The following is an 18775-nucleotide window of genomic DNA, read 5'->3' on the forward strand; positions in this document are numbered from 1 at the left end:
GCATGTATATATATAATTTAATAAAGGATGACAAACTAAAAAAGACCTGCGTGGTCAAGAATTTTGCGCATTGAGCTGCAAAATTAGAAAACAAGGTAAAAAAGAAAATTCGGTACTTGCGTATTAACGCAACCAGGCCAAAATTCGCATAAATCGCCAAATTTGGCAACCCTACGTGTTATACGTAGTTTTGTAAAAAGAAAAAATAACACTGGGCGTGTACTACCACAGCTGGATTTCTGCATTGAACTGTTAATCACAAATATAACTTTGTGGATCCCAACACGGGCATTCACACACAACATGTAGAGTGCATGTGGAGCTCAGCCAAATGGCACAACAAAAAACAGAGAGGAACAGCCCGTCATCATCTTGATTCATACTTTATCGAATTTATATGGCGCCAAGCTCAAGCTGTTAATGGTGAAGACGGTTTTCAATCAGTGCTAAAAGCAATAGCCAAAAGATTTCCGCCGAAAAACTAACCACGAAGGCACTACACCATGAAGGTATGCTAGGAAGGTGGGAGAAATACCTTATAAAGTTAATGAGAAGAATTGTAGACTGAAGATAACTAAAGAGTCATGAAAAATTTTCAAAGGAATGTAGTATGGTTTTTGGCCACTATAATAATGGTAAATTTTACATTTCATAAGAATAGTTGATGACGATAACCATTTATGGAAAAAAAGTGTTTGGGAGTCAGAGACTAGCAATGGATTAAATATATTATATAATTAGTAATTAAAAATAAGTGACATTATTTGAGAATGTGATTATTTGAAAATCAGGCATTTAATAGAAGTGTAACTTATTTAATGTTGTATGTCTAATTTTAGTAGGCACACAACAAGATGTGAATATTTTCAGTAATTGAAATTTATTTTAAGTTGTAAAAATCCCATTTTAATTATAAAGATTTCATGGGAAAATTAGTTTTCTGTTTGGAAGTAAAAAAATCCAGTTGTATCCAACTATTTGGGATGATAATTTTTGTTGAAGTGAAGATTAATTTTCAGGTCAGTATTTTTTATATAATGTATAGTCAGTATTTTTACATAATTCTAATTTATGACATTATAATTATATTTTATTTAGTAATATTTGCAATAGCATTAAAATTTTAATCTAAAGTTGAGAAGGCTCCCTGGCATACAAGCAATGTCAGCATTATAACTGTGGTGGCAGATTTAACTAACAATTGTAAACAACAGATGTGCATGTGGTCAGTCAGTTATATGCAGTGGATTAATGAACAGAAATTCAATTTAATGTTTTAGTTGGGAAAAAAGTTATGGAGGCATTTGTGTCTCTAAAGAAAGCTGATGGCAGTAATTTTTTAAATTGTGCATGAGTATTTGAATGGTTTAAACATTTTCAGAGTTGCCAACTCTCCCGATTTAGGTGGGAGACTCCCGACTTTCGACCGATCTCCCGCCAACCCGATTTACAATATATTTCTCCCGACTTTTTCTTATTCTTAAAATTTCTCACGATTTTTATGGAACTTGGCTTAATACTTTGTTATATGAACAAAAGTGATTTTGGACGTCTGAAAGCAATTGAATTTTCTCTAGATTATATCTAAAACAAAACCTTATGTATCAGATAACTTATGCTTTGTGAGTGAGAGCATTATACGTATCCCAGATACGTCGTTCTCCAGTTCTCCAATGGGCATCGGACTCCACTGCGTGTCACCTGGCATATATTAGCCAATGAGGACAAGGCAAGCTGTTATTTGGATGTTCTTTAGTTATTTCGTTCAATTTGTGCTGAGTTGTGTGAGTGCACGTGCCTTCGGGAAATAGTTTTAGAAATTATCATCTTTTGTTATGTCTGCGAGAATGAAATACTCATGTACGTTTCAAAAATCGTACACAGTTGACTTTCCTTCCATTATTTCCTCAAGGAAATGTAATAAATTTGCGATGTGCACCGCCTGTCGTTGTGATTTTTCAAATTCGCAATGTGGAAGGGTGGATGTTCTCAAACATGTGCGAACACAAAAACACAAGGATAACATGAGTTGTTTTTTAAAAAAACGAAAAATTTAATTTTTCTTCGGAAACAAAGGACCAAAAAGTTATTAATGCAGAATGTCTGTTCTCTGCCTTTTTACTGGAGCACAACCTGCCACTGAATGCATCGGATCACGCTGCAGCTTTATTTAGAAAAATGTTTCCCGATAGTGAAATTGCTAAGAAATACTCAAGTGCAAGAACCAAAACAGGTGCAATTGTTAAAGAAATGAGTTTGAAAAATAAATCTTCAGGTATTGATTGCACAAAACAGCTCCGTTCTGCCTCTCTACGGATAGAAGCAATAATACTGATTCAAAACTGTATCCAATTGTTGTTTCCTTTTTTAATCCAGATTCTTAAGAAATTGAGTGCAGTTTACTTTCTGTCCCCATTTTAGAAGGACATTTGACAGGCTTTAATTTACCACAGCTAATTATTAAACTTTAAAAGAAAATGCAGGCCCTCTGGATAATTGCTTAGCACTTGGTGCCGATAATGCACCAGTATTGGTAGGCTTGAAGACTGGTGTTGCAGGCATCTTAAGAAAGGAAAATTCAGATTTGCAGATTATGAGGTGCACCTGTCACCTCTTAAATTTAGCAGCTGAAAAAGGGGCAGCTTCTTTACCAATAAATGTGGATGAACACATTGTTGATATTTATTATTATTTTGAAAGGAGTTCTAAAAGGAAGGAAAAATTGAAACAGTTCCAACAGCTGCATAACAGCAGTTTACAATTAGAAAACTTGAATGAAGTTATAAAATCAGCTAGGATTGACACCCAGTGGAGTTTAATTGGAAAACTGAAAGGTGCTGATGGAATTTTAAAATATAGCCAACTGTCTAGAATTGTGTTGGCCATCTTGACAGTTCCCGATAGTAGTACAGAGTGTGAGAGGATTTTCAATGTTGTTGCGTAAACGAGGACTAAATTTAGATCTAATATTAGTGATGACACATTAGAAAAACTTTTCTTAGCGAAAGCAGGCCTACGTGTCAATTGCAGTGAATAAAATTAGTTCTTTAAGAAAGAAACTTCCTAATTTTCTAAACTAAAATTCCCTCCTTTTTTTTTATTTCCGTAAACGATGCAAGTAATAAAAATGTTTTTTTATGTGTAAGGTATTTTTGTGTTGCTTGCATTTAAGAATTAGTTACTATTAAAGTTAATTCATTATTAAAAACCATATTTTTATCATTTAAAAGTCTTTTTAACATTGTGAAAAATCTCCTGATTTCTTAAAAAAATCTCCTGATTTTTGAGTGTCATAGGTTGGCAAGTATGCATTTTACAGAAGGACGTGTATCACTCGAGTATGATGGCAGAACAAGGCACCTCACCATAAGTTTATCCAACAGAAACGTTGAGAAAATTGGTAATCATCTGAAAACCAACCATCATCTCTCATGCATTCATGATATTCTGGTGAATTTTGATGAAGGCAAAAGTGTGTGAAAAATTTATCCCACATTCCTTTACTTCCGAACAAAACATGCGTGGACGCCTGTGATAATGCGATAGAAATGAAAAACTCGGACAATTATGTTCTGGAAAAAATCATCACAGGTGACGAGACTTGGTGTTATCAGTATGAAAAGTGGCAAAGTGCAGAATGGGTTGATGGTTTGCCAGGGCCAAAGAAAGTGCAAATGACAAAATCAAAATGGAAGACTGTGCTCATTACTTTTTTTCTTGCTCATGGCATCCACAAGAAATTTGTTCCCTCCGGCATGTTATAAATTGGTTGTGTAAGAGGTCCAGTATGGTGGAAGGAGAGGGATTTTTTTTCTTACGGCATAAATGTGCCTGCTCACATAACTAAAGTTGTGCAGTTTCTAGGGAGAACATGCCATTTTTTAACTATCCTCCATATTCACCCGATTTGACATCAACAGGGTTCATTATGGTCCTTAAGAGTCCGTAAGTTTTTTGGAATCTATTTTTGGTTCTTGAAAGTCCTTAATTTCGGCCAAAATCGGCAGAAGGTTTATGACTGCCATTTTGAGTGTGAATTATCATTTTAGAGGAATATTCTTGGTGATTTGCTGACAAATATGGTTATCTTCTGAATGCGTTCATAGGTTATAATTTGTTCCGATTTCTAATAGAAATGATGGAAAACTCGAGTGTGTGAGTAAGAAGTAAACAAAAGCATTTCGAAATCATTTCATTTTTTCTAATGAAGGTTTGGTTTGGTTTGGTTTATTAGATTACGGCAAAGCACTCGAAGGCTATCTGCCTTCATAAAGGACTCTTTTTTTTTTTTTTTTTGTTGTTGTTGTTCCTAATGAAGAGCTCTTAACCAACCTTTTCGCTTTTTGGAATGTGAATTCTTTAAGTAAACCGTTCTAAATTTGGCGACTTATCAACATTTTGGCAATTTTAAGATCTGTTTCTATAGAAAATTTTTAATGCTGAGATCTAGGAATTTTTCGACAGTTTTTTTAGAACATTGTAACATTTTTAAGCATTAATTCTTGAATTATTTTAATAATTAATATTTAATTGTTTCACTATTAGGAATTTTATTTATTTATTTTTGTACCTCTTTCCTGACAGTGTTCCACAGGGCTCCTGCACGTATAATTGTAGAAGTTAATCCCTGTTTTTGTCTATAAAATTAATTTCACACTTTTTTCTCAGATTTTTTCAAAATATTTCTGTCTTTATGCTGTTAAAGAATTGGTAGGGGTAGTTTGTTTTTAGGATTTTAGACATTGCAGCTTGAAAGTTAAGAAAAATATGAAGGCAAGATTTATAGACCCACGATTCTAGAAGATTCCAGAAAAATGCGACAAAATGAAAAATATCTCCATAGTATTAACACATAATTTTTTTACATTTTGGAGAATGTCTGAAAGAACAATGAAAACATTATAGTTGAATGTTTTACTTCTGATACTAGAATCTTTTTCTTAACAATTTTATCTTCCCTTTATTTCTCTGCTTTTCACTAGACACAAACATGGAAAATATCAAAAATGCTTCTAATCTTATCATATGGGCAGGCATTAAAGAAAGAAATTGAAAACTGACAATTTAAAAGATTCATCTAATATGTCTTAATGCAGTGTTGGTACTAGGCATTTTCCCACTTGATGCAGTCGCTGTGGATCTTAAATTCCGCTGCCTGGTGCCTTTCTAAATTCTGCTTCCAGTGTCTATTCTAAATTCTAAAAATTTTGCCATTTCTAGACTTTGTTGCTCAGTGTATCACTGAACTCTAAAAATTGTGCCACATCAGCTCTCTAACCAAACCTTACCATATATATTTCATATTTCTTCTGAATGTTCATATTACTAAAGAAATAAAATTAGCAGTTTTTTCTATACATTCTAAATGCATTTAGTTTATTTAGAATAACAGAAATCTTTAATTAAATCCAAAAACTGTAAAATGAAAAGAAAACATGAAGGAAAGAAACTGAATACATAAAGAAAAAGAACATTATTCTTCAAAGATATGTAGAGTTATTATTATGTAAATTACCCAAGTGTTTACAATTTCAGCCCTTACTATAATTTCCCATTTCTATTTTCTCACCAGAATGCAAATCACTTAGACAGTTTTTAAACTGAGGTTTTTGGAGTGTAAGACAAGAGTGTGTTTCTGACCTCCACTTGCTCCCTGCATTAGTTCCTGCCATCTCGGATAATTTGTAATTATTCGTCTTTGCATTACCATTGCCGACAATTGAGTTTGTTCTGATGATAGAGTTATTGAGCCAGCTTAAAATGAAATTAAAAGTCTTTGACCACTAGTCCATATTTTTAGTTTGAATTTGACTCTTTTTGTTTAATTACATTACTACGAGCTGTAATTGGTTTTGTTAGCATTAGAACATGCCTTTATTTTTTAAGTTCCTTTTAAAGAAGTTTATTTAACTCTTTGTCGGATATTGTAGTTACTTTCAGACATAGCGATAATTTGCTTCATATCTGTTGATGGCTTTCGGTCTATTTAACTTTTACCAGATCAAATAAACCCTCTTAGGTACGTTGAGGACAGGTTGACAGGTTAGGAGATTAAAACATGCAGAAACTAGTGAGAACATTCTTTTGTGTATTGAGACAAATTTCTAATTGTTAGAAAAGATGCTTAAAGAGAAGGAAATCAATATAAATTAGCCAAAATGTCTGGGAAGGTTTCAAATTAAAAAGACGCATAAATATTTTGTTGAGTATTGGTGCTCCAAAACATAAATGTTTTGTAGCTTTTAATGTGTAATTATCCGAATATTGTTTAAGAATCAATATCATAAATTACATGTATTTTAAACTGTGAAATTTTATTAGATTGGGATTTTAATACGACCTTTTTTTAACAAATATTGTTAAAAATAAATAAAATTTAATTACTTATAACTAACTGCTTGCCCTTAAAAATTTTCTCTGCATATTAAAGTGAGTTACTGCCTAGAATTAACCTTTACCATGGTCAAAAACAAAGTCCCACATTGAAAATCAGCATAAATTGTTAAAAATTTTTTGCCGTACTAGTTTCGATTGTTTTTTGAATTACCTTCTACATCTGCTTAAGTGCAAATGAGCATTAAGATTATTGATGATGGTTATTCAGTGTGATATTTAAACTACCTTACTGTGGTCACAAGATAAAACGCAAAAATGTAAAAATTCATGTAAAACTTATTCTTCGCATCTAGCGAGATTTAAAATAATTCAAAACAACTTATCATCCTATGGTGCTTTAGTGGCTTATTAGAACCTTAAATTATATTAACTGAGTCAACCCCTGGAACTCTACACGAAGCTACGACACTAATTTCATCAGACAGAGCCCAGCTGTCTTTCAGAACTGGCCAACCGTGCCTACATCAGGCCTTTCAGGTTTGTTCTGATCAGCAGGTCTCTCTCTAGGCAAGCAACAGCAATGACAACAGCCAGTCTTTTTTTGTTGTGAATCATGCTGATTATGATTTTACTTCTCATTTTAACCTATGCCGCTTGACATAAAATCTGCTTACTATATACTGAAGCTCTAGATTGAGCAAGTATGTGACAAAATGAGATATAAAATATAATCAGCATAAAACTGTTAGTAAAGCATAAATAAAATGTCACTTATCTCCTTTCAAATATGTTCCATTTTTATAAGTGTAAAATATGTAATGCTCCTTGATAAATTTCATAAAGTTTATTTTATTCTCAAACTTGATAATAATTATGTTAATTAAGTCATGTTTAATAATAATGCATCCTACTTACAGATCTATTTTATTTTTAGTATGGTATTACACGAGTGAAGTTCAGGCATGCATAATATTTTTAATTGGATTTTTTCAGTTACCATTTGCTCATAGGTTCTTAATTTTTTTCGTTAATGGTCCTTAAAAGTCCTTAAAAGTACTTAATTTCTATGTGCAAAAATGTGTACAAACCCTGATCAAGTGACTTTTTTTTTTTATTCCTGAAAATCAAACTTCTCATGAAAGGCCAATGTTATGATGACATAACATTTAAGCCACAGTAAGTTGAGTAACATCCAAGACAAGGACATTTCTGACAATTTTATAAGGTTGTATGAATGTTCTATTTATCTCAAGTGGGGAGAAACATGTTAAGCACTTGATGCGTTAAAGCCTTTATCTGAAATTTTGTTGGTCTCATAGTATTTTTATGCTGTTAGTTTTTATGCTATTTTATTATTATTATTATTTATTATTAATCATAGGTAAGCTTTCCTAAAATCATTATATGCTTTTTAAAGTTTATTTTTTAAGATATAATTTTTGCATTCATCTAATAAGATAATATATATAGTAAATATTTCTTATAGTTTAAAGTTTTGAAATCTCTGCCTTCTCTCTTTGTTAAATAGAAAATTAAAGTTTCGATGGAATCTGAATTATAATTTAAAATAGATTTAAAAATATCGTTGGTACTTTTCTACTAATAGGTTCCAAATGTGGTAGCCTGTTTATATTGTATTAATGAACAGCTGTACAATGTTTAATGTGCACAATGCCAGATTTATGAAAATCTCTGATTTTTTAAAGTGAAAACAGATCACTGAATATATGAAAATTACTGTTTTTCTATGTGCACAGTAATCAGTTTTTGCTTAAGAAAGAAATCATAATGCATGAATTTGGCATCAAGCGCAGCTTTGGCGATGCATACATTAATGTATATTATGATGCAAATTAATTTTTTCCATGAAGCCTTGCATACAGGTCATTATCTAGTTAGATTTTGTGTCAATGTTTGTGTTTGCACCCATGTAACAAAGTACCAAATTTTTTTTTTTTTTTTTGTAGCTAAAGAATTTTTTTTTTTACCTTTACTATTGCATTTAATATTTTTTTCAGAATAAAAGAGCTGCACCTCAGTTCAAAGTATTCTTGGGAGGTCTCCCCCCAGACGTAACTGAAACTGATATTCGCAATGCAATGGCAAAATTTGGAAGGGTAAGCTATTATTTTAATGTCAATAAGTTCACTTTAAATGTTTCACTGTGGCCACTTCTTTGAATAATTCTCACAGTACTGTATTTTCTTTAATCACATAGATTTTAAATATGCAATAAGCGAGCTGTCACAAATGCACAATTCTATCAAAAACTTGTTGCCACATATAAAAGAAGCATTAGGAAAACTTACAAACAGTCTGCCATAATGAACCATAGATCAATCATTTCACTTCTCTTGGGGGTGGACTAACATTTGGTCATCAAGTAAACAGTTTAAGCAATATTAGACTTTATATTATGCTTGCAGTATTCGCATGAACATCCTGGCCCTGCAACTTCTTATTCTGTAATGAAAATACTGTCTTTTGTATCGGTAGAGGCCAAAATCTGTTTCACTCCTGAAATGCCCCTATATATGTATTTTTGTTGGAATGGATTTCTTTCCCCCAGTGCGAAAGCACCAGGTAGAAAATGATTCAGACATATGAGCGACCTGCTGATGTCCGAATGGTCAGTTCTTTTGGGCGACTTCAATCTGAAAGACTTAATAAAACATAAAAGTACTGCAAAGAATACAAAAACATATTAGATGTGACACAGTTTTTAGTTTGACACAGTTTTGCAACAGATTGTTTGTTTTATAACATCATGACAGTTTCAATACTAACAATTCTGACTATTATCTGAGCATGGATAAACAGCAATTATTCTCCCTAGCCTCCATTTAAGTGTTGAAAGGTTGTCATCTTTGATGAGAACCAAGTCGTTAACTTCTAAATCTTTTTGACATTTTTGCCACTCTGATCTTTGAAGTTAAGGCAGGAATTTCCAACTCCATCTTTTTCAAAATTGTTGAAAAATAAACTGTCTCACATATCATCTGTCAAGATGATTCAAGGAACTGTGTGATATAGATTTTGTTCAAGTATTCCAGTTAAAGATACTCCTACTGGAAAATGGCCAGGTGTTAAAGAAGTTAAATCATTTAGGTCAAATAATGTTGAGCATAGTGGCCTAGAGTTGAGACAAGCCTCAGCTTATGTTATCAGAATGCAAAATTTAGGATACATCAGCACAGTATCACCAACAATTTTCTTTAAATGAAATTTCATATAGCTGATTCCCACAGTCCACCACAGTGGGAAGCTGATGGCAGATTAAATATCCATTTTATTTCATCTAGAGAAAAATTCTTGAATTTCTTAATTTGTTTGTACATCAAAAAGCATTTATCTGATTTCTTTCTCTGTACCTTTAAAAAGTTAGTTCTCCAGTCATTGTAAATCTCCATTGTTTTCCTTCTTTTTTTAATAAATTTTTTTAATGCACTTAAAATGCCTTTGTTAAAAGATCTTCTACCACTTGAAGATGTATTCCTTTGATTTATATGATTTTTGTTCATGTCCAGCACAATATTTGATCATGAATGATTTTGAAAAATGTACTCTAACTGGATGTAATGGTCAAGATTGTGTTTCTCTAGGTGCTGGTAGATCAGCTATTCTTTGACTTGTGGTTTGAGCTGCAAATTTGCAACACATAACATAAATTCTTACTAATTTCCAAATAACACACCTAGCAGCTATTATCCAAAATTTCTATTTGATTAAAAAATTCTGGTCCTGCATGCTGATGTTTTTATGAAAGTGTCTAATTATGAGTTTTGTCAAATTCTGCTGTGAAGGTAATATTGGATGTTTTTCATCCTCTGATAATTGTTCTAATTATGAGTTTTGTCAAATTCTGCTTTGAAGGTAATATTGGATGTTTTTCATCCTCTGATGTTGTATGTCTTTCAGTCTTCCTCTTACTCATAACATTTTATTATCTAAAAATGAATACAAACTAAGTAGATTGCTATTTGTTGGCTAATCTTTTCCCATCTCCAAACACTGACTTTCTTTATTGAAGTGTTGCAGCTTGAATTTCTTTGCTAGATAGAATATTTTTTTTTGAATATGTTATTTTTGAATTTGATATGAATCTTAATATCCAAGCAATTATGCATTATAACTTTGAAAATGAGGATATCTTTGATGTAGCAGTAAGTTCTTGTACTGATACAGAAGCTACAAATTCTGTTTTATGTGCTTCTGGTAATACTTTTCATCTATAGCAGTATGTTTAGACAGGAGAACCTCATTGCACTTTAACCAAAGAAGTCTATTCCAGCACAATTCATGAGAGAATAATTCTGCAGGAAATAACCCACTTGAATCACCAGTCAGCAAAATTTCCTTTTCTGTCATGACATCAGTTCTCAGCTGGTAAGGTGGACTGTCTTTCAGAAACTCTTTTGGATATGAATACTTGCTACCTTTTAGGATTTGACCTTAGCTATGACAACACAATTTATGAATCACTGCATGCTTTCACTGAATTGAATTTTATAAATAATGTAGCTCTAACAGCTGAATCAAGGATGTCAATAATAGTTCTGCATATTATTCAAGTCTTGGAATCATGATAGGCTTTAGTAGTGCTACATGCGTTTTAGTTATCAAAAATTTTATATTAATGTTAGAGTTCTTGTTCTTGGTGTAAATAACTGCTGCGTAGACCTTTTCAAACATGCCACAAAATCCATGAAATATACATCGAGAATAATCAGGTAATACTGCATTTCTAGGTATATTTTTGAAATTCAAGAGTTTTAACTTCTTTTCATAAATTTTTCCAATTTTGTTCAATCTCTTGTGCAGAGTTATCCCATGATAACTGTAATTTCCATACTTGCTGAAGGATCATTTTAGTTAGAATTACAGAAAGAGCTATCCATCCCAGTGGATTGAATAATTTTGATTCATATGACAGAACAGTCTTTTTAGTCGAGACACTTGGATAATCTGTTATACCAAAATTGCATTTATTGTCTGGATGTCATTTCAATCCAAGGATTTATAGCTTTATTTTCTATTACATGATGAATATTGTCCCTATCTGAGTTTCATAAACCAGCATTTTTTAACAATGATGGCTCACTTGTGCATTTGTGGAACTCGAAGCCACCCTTTTTTTAGTATTTGCTGCAATTTACCTATCCTGAATATCCTAAACACCAGTTAATCATCAGCGTAAAAATCTCTGAAAACTACATTTTTTGCCTTCAGAAAATAAAAACTTTGGCTTCAAGATGTACAGGTAACCCTTCTACAAAATGGCATCCTGTAACACGGTTTCGCTATAACACAATTCATAAATTGCGAGAACCCTCTTACAACACGGTTTCGCTTTAACACAACAAGAAAATTGCCCAAGCAATCTGAAGAAATTTAAAGAACTCCGAACGAAGTTTTTCCATATTGTGCAAAGCACCCATATAGTCATTTAACACATAAGAATCCTTGTTTCGTAAGTTCTGCCAGTTGTCTTCCGAGATCGTTGTTACCTGTAAGAACAAATGTCCTCATATGACTCGTATGAACAAATGTCTCTAGATAAAAAATGAAGAAACCTCATTGCAGAAGGTGATCAACACAAGATCACAATAAGTGCTCTAAAACGCACAACCTGCACGTGCGGCTTCCAAAATTCAAATCGTCGTCTTTATGGTCTGAAAACAAGTGTCTCACGCTGCTGGTCGGCAGTCTGCGTTGAGCCACTCTGTGTTAAAGAATAACTTTTTCTTCAGCTTTAAGACATTAAGTTTCAATCCCCAAACATGTCTGATAAAGATTAAAAAAAAAAAAAAAAAGTTTAAGAGGAAATTCATTTCTTTAGAAGTACAGATACAAATCTTAATCCATCTTTTAAATGAAGAAAAGGCATCTCACATTGGAAAAAGTTTTAATTGGAATGAAGAAACAGTCCAGATTATTAAGAAGAATGAAAAAGAAATAAGAAGTGTAGTTGATGCAGGATCTTCGACATCCTCATAATGTGCAGTTCGCCCTCGGGGCCGCCAATAGTTGAGAAGATCGAAAAGGCACTCAGCACTTGGATTGATAACAGCTGTAAAAAAAAAAAAAAAAAAAAAAAAAAAAAAAAAAAAAAAAAAAAAAGAATTTTGTTGAATGGTAATATCATTAAAGAAAAAGCACTCAAAATTTTCAGGCACCTCAAAAAACATGGAGAATCCTCTATCAACCCAGATTTTTTGGTAAGTAAATGTTGGCTCGAAAATTTCAGAAGCGTTTTGTAATTCATAGCATAAGAATTCAAGGAGACTCTGCATTGGCTAATTATGAAGCTGTTAGGATGTTTCCTGAAAAATTTCAAAACATTATAGAAGAACAAGGATACACAGCAGTTCAAGTTTTTGATGCCGGCAAAACTGGGCTTTGGTGAGGAAAAAATGCCCAGTAGAACCTTTATATCAAAAAAAGAAAAAAAATTGCATCCTGATTTAAGTTGTCTAAAAATTGTCTAATGCTACTTTTGTGCAGTATGACTTTGGACTTTATAACAAAACCCTTGTTAGTTTATAGATCTTTAAATCCTTATATACTTAAAGGCATAAATAAAAACACCTTACAGTATATTGGGAAGCAAATCCAAGAACTTGAGTATCTGGGAATGTATTTAAAGATTGGTTTTTAAATTGTTTTGTGCCAGACTCTGAAAGTTATTTAAGTCAGAAAAATTTGAGGTACAAGGCGCTTATTACTTTTAGATAATGCTCCATATCACCCATAAGATTTGAATCATCCTAATGTCAAAAATACTGTTTCTACCACCTAGCACTGTTTCGTTACTTCAACCATTGGATCAAGGTATTATTTACACCTTTAAAACATATTACATAAAAAGAACATTACAGTAGATTTTAGACATAATCGATTCAAAATCAATTAATGTAATGGTAGCTTGGAAGACATTTTCAATCAAGAACTGAATCGACATCATATCTTTGTCGCTGAAAGAACTGAAAGCATCAAGGTTAAATCCATCTTAGAAAAAGATATGGCCCTCTTCAGTTGAAATAGAAAACGTGCATGAATTGTCAGAAAATGAAATTGGTGGCGTATTAAAACTTGCTAAATCAATCGGAGGTGAAGGTTTATAAGTGGAAAGAAAAAATTGACGAAGATGGTATCCAAAGTTGTAAATAAAATCGATTTCTGAGGACGCTACCACTGATGAAGATTGTGAAGTTAATAATATAACATTCAAAAAATTAAAAGAAGGCCTATGCTTAGCTGAAAATCTCAAGTTATTTTTCTTGAGTGAAGACTCTTCCGCTGAAATAAGCTGAAAATTCGAGAAAACTGCAAAACTGTCTAGCTCTAGATCGAGAAATTTAAAATGACCCAGTAAGAACTAGTAAGCAAAGTAAAATTACAGATTTTTTAAAGAGGGAAGAAAATGCCAGAACTTTAAATGAAGAAAGAAATTCTGAAAGTGAAAGTGATCTCATTCCACTGAAAAAACGTTCTCTGTTGATTATACTGAGCAATGACAACTGTTTATTAAAGTTGCATTAAATTAAAATATGTAATATTTTTTGGTTTTGGCTTGTGCTTACGTATATATTTTTAATAAAAATTAAGTTGTTTATGTATAATTAAAAAAATATTTATTTCTAATAAGTTTTCGGCATGTAACCCTCCTTTTTATACTGGTTCTGGGTCTCGTACAACACGGTTTCACACAGCATGACATTTTCTAGGAACCAATCTACTGTGTTATACGAGGGTTACCTCTATAGCACTAGTTTCATATGTGACAGTGTTTAAATGACAGAGTGGTATTTGTTTATCTGGGCTATCTCTCCATAATATTCTCCTGAAGTCTCGATCTTATTTATAAGTTTTTATGTGTCTATACATTATTCGTATATCTGGATATTGCAGTGTTAAGAAGTCTAAATCTTAGTAAACGTCTTGTGTTGTAGGGCCTATCAGTAATGTAACATTCAAAGAAACACCTGTGATTGTCCTAGTACTCTCATCAAAAATTATTCTCGGTTTTGTTGTTAAGCTAGATTCATTCAATATGAACTGATGTATGATATAATGGTATTTATTCTTTAATTCACGATCTGTGTTTGGAACTAGTTCTATGTTTTCCAGTGAAAAATATTCTTTCATAAATTGATGTACTGGTTGTAAATTTCTGACATGGATCTCTAAATATTAAAATCTTATGTTTGCCATTTTGCAGGAATCACCTAAAACCATCTCTATTATGTTTGAATGGTAATGCTACTGAATAACGGCCTGTTTTTCTTCATCTGTTAAAGATTGTACATTTGGGAATTTTTTTTACTCCCAGAAATAATTTACTGACTTGCCTGTATTTGAAATCAGATGATTTATGTATACTGGATCAGTTGTCTGCGGCTCAGTATTTTTAGTACTTAAAATTATCCGTTTAGGTCTCAAATTTAGCATGAGTGTAAGATTTGGACAACATTTGACAATAAACGCAGTTCTTTTTGTTTTAAAAGAAATAGGTTTACTCAAAAGTGCTCAATTCAAAAACAAATTGTTCTCATATTACTTTATACCAATATTGAGATGAAATTTAAACACTTTTATAACAGTGTTAAAAATCAGTTATAAGCAAATTCTTCTTAAATAGAATATAAATGTTCAGCATCCACTTACAAGTTAAACTAATTTTCACAGACATTCATAGTTGCATAGTTAGAATGCATGTAGAACAATCAGTCGTTATTGTCACTAACTGTGTGGATAGACTTAGCCATAAAAATGGAAGTTCACTCTAAATGTTTCACTGCAACTATTCACTGCTACAAATAACTTTTGCTAGGGGCAAGAAAGTACATCTTTAATTTTTTCCTAGTTTGAATGACGGATCGATAACTTAAACAAAACGTGCATGATGAAATTTAGTCGTCAGATGTACCCAAAGGATAAATTACATGGATTCTAAATATGAGAGTCACTAAATATATCTATCACAAATACAAAATTCTATGAAAACTCATCTTGTGCCCCCCCCCAAATGTAAGAGTAGTAAACTTTATACCCACTCTGCTATGATAAACCATAGGTCAGCCGCTCTCAACCTTTTGACTAATGTGTACCATATAAACAAAAATTGAAAAACTTAAGTACCACCGTTACATTTTACAATGATTATTTCTCAATAGAAATATTAAAAAAATATATATTTTGCCACTTGCACAACATATTGTCTATTTTTATTAAATATGCACTAATAAAATATTAAATATTGGCTACCATTTTGATTATCAAAATTTAAGTATAATACTTTAATTCTAAAAATTTAGTATGAAATGTGGGCCTGTTTAAGAGAAATTTCTTTATGTCTGGTCTTATTTCCCTTAATTTTAATCGTAAATTAGGATCTACTTTTAATTTTTTCTGTATTTATTTTTCAAATATAACATTGAAGGAAATCCTTGTTAACACAAATAGGTTGTTCAAAAAGGCAATAAAAATGTAATAGCTTTATTTGAAACTTTTTAAAATTCTTTTTTACATTCAGCCAGAAGTTAACAAGTGTGTTATTTTTGAAATCTTGAATTAGAGTTCAATCACAGGAAATTCCTATCAATTGTTCTTTTTCTTCATGAGATTTTTTAAGTTAAAAACCGGTCATACCACTGGTTGAGAATCACTGACATAGATCAATCATCTCCACTTCTTCCGGTGGTGGACTCAAGATTCAGCCATCAAATAAACAAATTAAGCAGTCTTAGATTTTCTATGCTGTTTGCAGGTCACTCTAGAAGATACTTTATGAAAATATTGCATTTTACTGATTATTAAATGTTTTCCATAAATAATTATTACTTTAAAATTATGCCTTGTCTTCCCCCCAAAAAACTTTGGAATTAAAAAAAAAAAATTCATTCCATGATAATATTGCATCATTTATTTATGTTATTCAAGGTTCCTACTGTGTAACAAAAATATGCTAGTCTTTCAGTAAATTTTTGTAATACTTTTGCAAAGTTTTTATGGAAATATTTTAAAAAATGTAATGTCTTAAGAATATTAAAAATTTACTAATTTTTTCTAGTGGAGTGTTTTACAATAAACTAGTTTAAAACATTTTTTCATAAAAATTTGAGACTTTAGTGTTTTAAATCTAAACATTGCTAATACTTTTTCAAAGAGTGTTTAATTATTTTCAAAGGATTAGTTTGTAAGGAAATGGAATTATTGAAGCACTGTTCTTGAAAAATGTGAAAATTTATCTAAAGATTTATCAACAAAACATGAAGAGAAATGAAAAGTAAAATTTAATAAATATTGTCAAGAAGAATCAATTGCTAAGCGATCTAATTTTTCCGAAAAATATTTTTCACTATAGAAATGAAAGAAGTATAGGTATTTTAATCTCACAATTATAAAAATGATATATGAAAAATTAAAAGAGAAAGCTTTCAATTTCTAATTTCTAACATCTAAAAATGAATGTTGTTGTATAAGTTACTTAAATATCCAAATTGTAGAGATGCTTCAGATATTCCATTAGAAATACTTAGCTTTAAAATCTGTGAAATTTCAAAAATGCTGGTCAAGCACGATCAGATTTTTTAAAGATGATTTAGGAATGTAGTTTGTTCAACCATATTTAAATTTAGAAGCTGCACTAAAAATATTTTTAATATTGCTAGTATTATCATTAGGGTGAAAGTTCTTCCAGAAAATTCAAAACAGTAACGAAGAAGTAGTATGCAAGATGTGTTCTGTTCTGACCAAGTCAGAGCAGAACTTTTAAGTATCACTGTTTTCTCTTTTGAATGTAAATGAACGAATAGTTTTGAAACAAAAAAATTAGTATTAGAAAAATTAAACTAAAAAAAAGTTGAATATTAGTACAATACTTTGTATATTAATTGGATTAATCTTTAGTTTTTTTTCACTGTAATTTGTGATTTATGGAAAAGGTACTCTAACATTTCCATGTAAAAATTATAAATTATTACATGTATAATTTTCTGAATGCATTAAGTTAGATTAAACTTGATTATAAGATCTATGCTATGATTTAGTATAATTATCTTTGTTTAATGTAACAGATATAGTTAATTTGATTGTAATTAGTGCATGCATTCATCTCTCTGTCTCAGATGGAAAGATGCCTGGTCACGGCTCTGGTGAAACTATTCTTTTGTATTAGAATAATTAGATAGTAGAAGATAAACTAGGCTACTTTTATGCATGTCGTACCAAAAATAAACAAATAGTAATCCTTTTTAATAAAAAAGAAAAAAACTAATCCTTTTTATTGTAATAAGGTTAACCATGTTAAACGCTGTAGATATTTTTGCATTTAATACTAAGTAATATGTTTGCATAGAGAAATGTTAAGTTGAATGTACCACAGTTTGTCTTATTCAAATTACCAAATTTAAATTTAAAGTCTAGTCATGGTAAATTTGTTTTATTTTTTATGCAATAAATGATTATTATTATTTAAAGAGATAAGTTGGAAGTTTTTAAAATATGTAATATAACCACAGATGACAGAAAATATTTGAAAATACTATAATAACAGTTGTTGATTTTGTTTTATAGTTTATGCTATACTAAAATCTAAAATTTTTTGAAACAGGTGTCCCAAGTTATGATTATGTGTGATCAGGAGACGAAAAAATGTAGAGGTAATTGAAATTTATTTTGAGCTTTTAATTACTTTACAGAGTAAATGAATGTTAGTATAGAAGTTTCCATTTGTCATCTGATTTACTCCATATTCAAGTATTAATTGATATGTCATTAAATTGTATTAAGAAATAGAGAAAACCAAAAGAAAAGTATTATGCTTAGGAATCAGAGAAATTAGAGAAGGGTTCTGCTTAATAATAACATATTTTATTTAGTTATATATATATATATATATTTTAAATCTTTATTAAGTATACCTGAAAATCATTCTGAAAGTGGTTTGATGCTTAGGTAACTAATTATGCTGTCAACTTTACGATGAAACAACTCTGCATGGTAGCTAAATACCACAAGGCCATTAAGTTAATTTTTGTTTTCTCTTTAATTTGAAGAGTCTCTTTAATCTTCTCTTCTATAAAAATTCGAGTATTCTTTTCGATAGTTCAGCTTCTTCCTTTTTCCTCCTTCTTTTTTTTGAACTTCTTATATTATGAAGAAGACAGCGCATTCCTTTCATTCAACATTGCACATTAATATACACTGCACACACACAAGAAAATGAGACAGTTTTATATCTCCCATTCTACTGGGCCAGTTGAAGAAATTCAAATTGCATTTTTCATGTTTTGAAAGCATGACTTCGGGTATGTATATTAGATTTAGATATAGCATCATTCTAACATAGGTATTTTGACACAAAATCAGACTTTTTCTGAAATGACATGCCAATTTTTTCTCAATTGTTTCCATAACATTTAGTGCAAAATTTACG

The 18775-nt window shown here is 31.1% G+C and overlaps 1 protein-coding gene across 1 annotated transcript in view; it reads left to right on the plus strand.

Annotated features, from left to right (window-relative positions):
- The window catches only part of LOC118184956 (DAZ-associated protein 1-like), an 84515-nt gene that overhangs the window by 24916 nt on the left and 40824 nt on the right, over positions 1-18775 (plus strand). Inside the window, exons 5-6 of the mRNA XM_085817118.1 lie at positions 8355-8453; positions 17951-17999. Of these exons, the coding sequence (XP_085673244.1) occupies positions 8355-8453; positions 17951-17999 (148 nt within the window). The remainder of the gene's footprint in view (positions 1-8354; positions 8454-17950; positions 18000-18775) is intronic.

This window comes from Stegodyphus dumicola, chromosome 5 (assembly GCF_044657685.1).
Source record: "Stegodyphus dumicola isolate Sdum_Otavi_A_Nest chromosome 5, ASM4465768v1".
Taxonomy (NCBI): Eukaryota; Metazoa; Arthropoda; class Arachnida; order Araneae; family Eresidae; genus Stegodyphus; species Stegodyphus dumicola.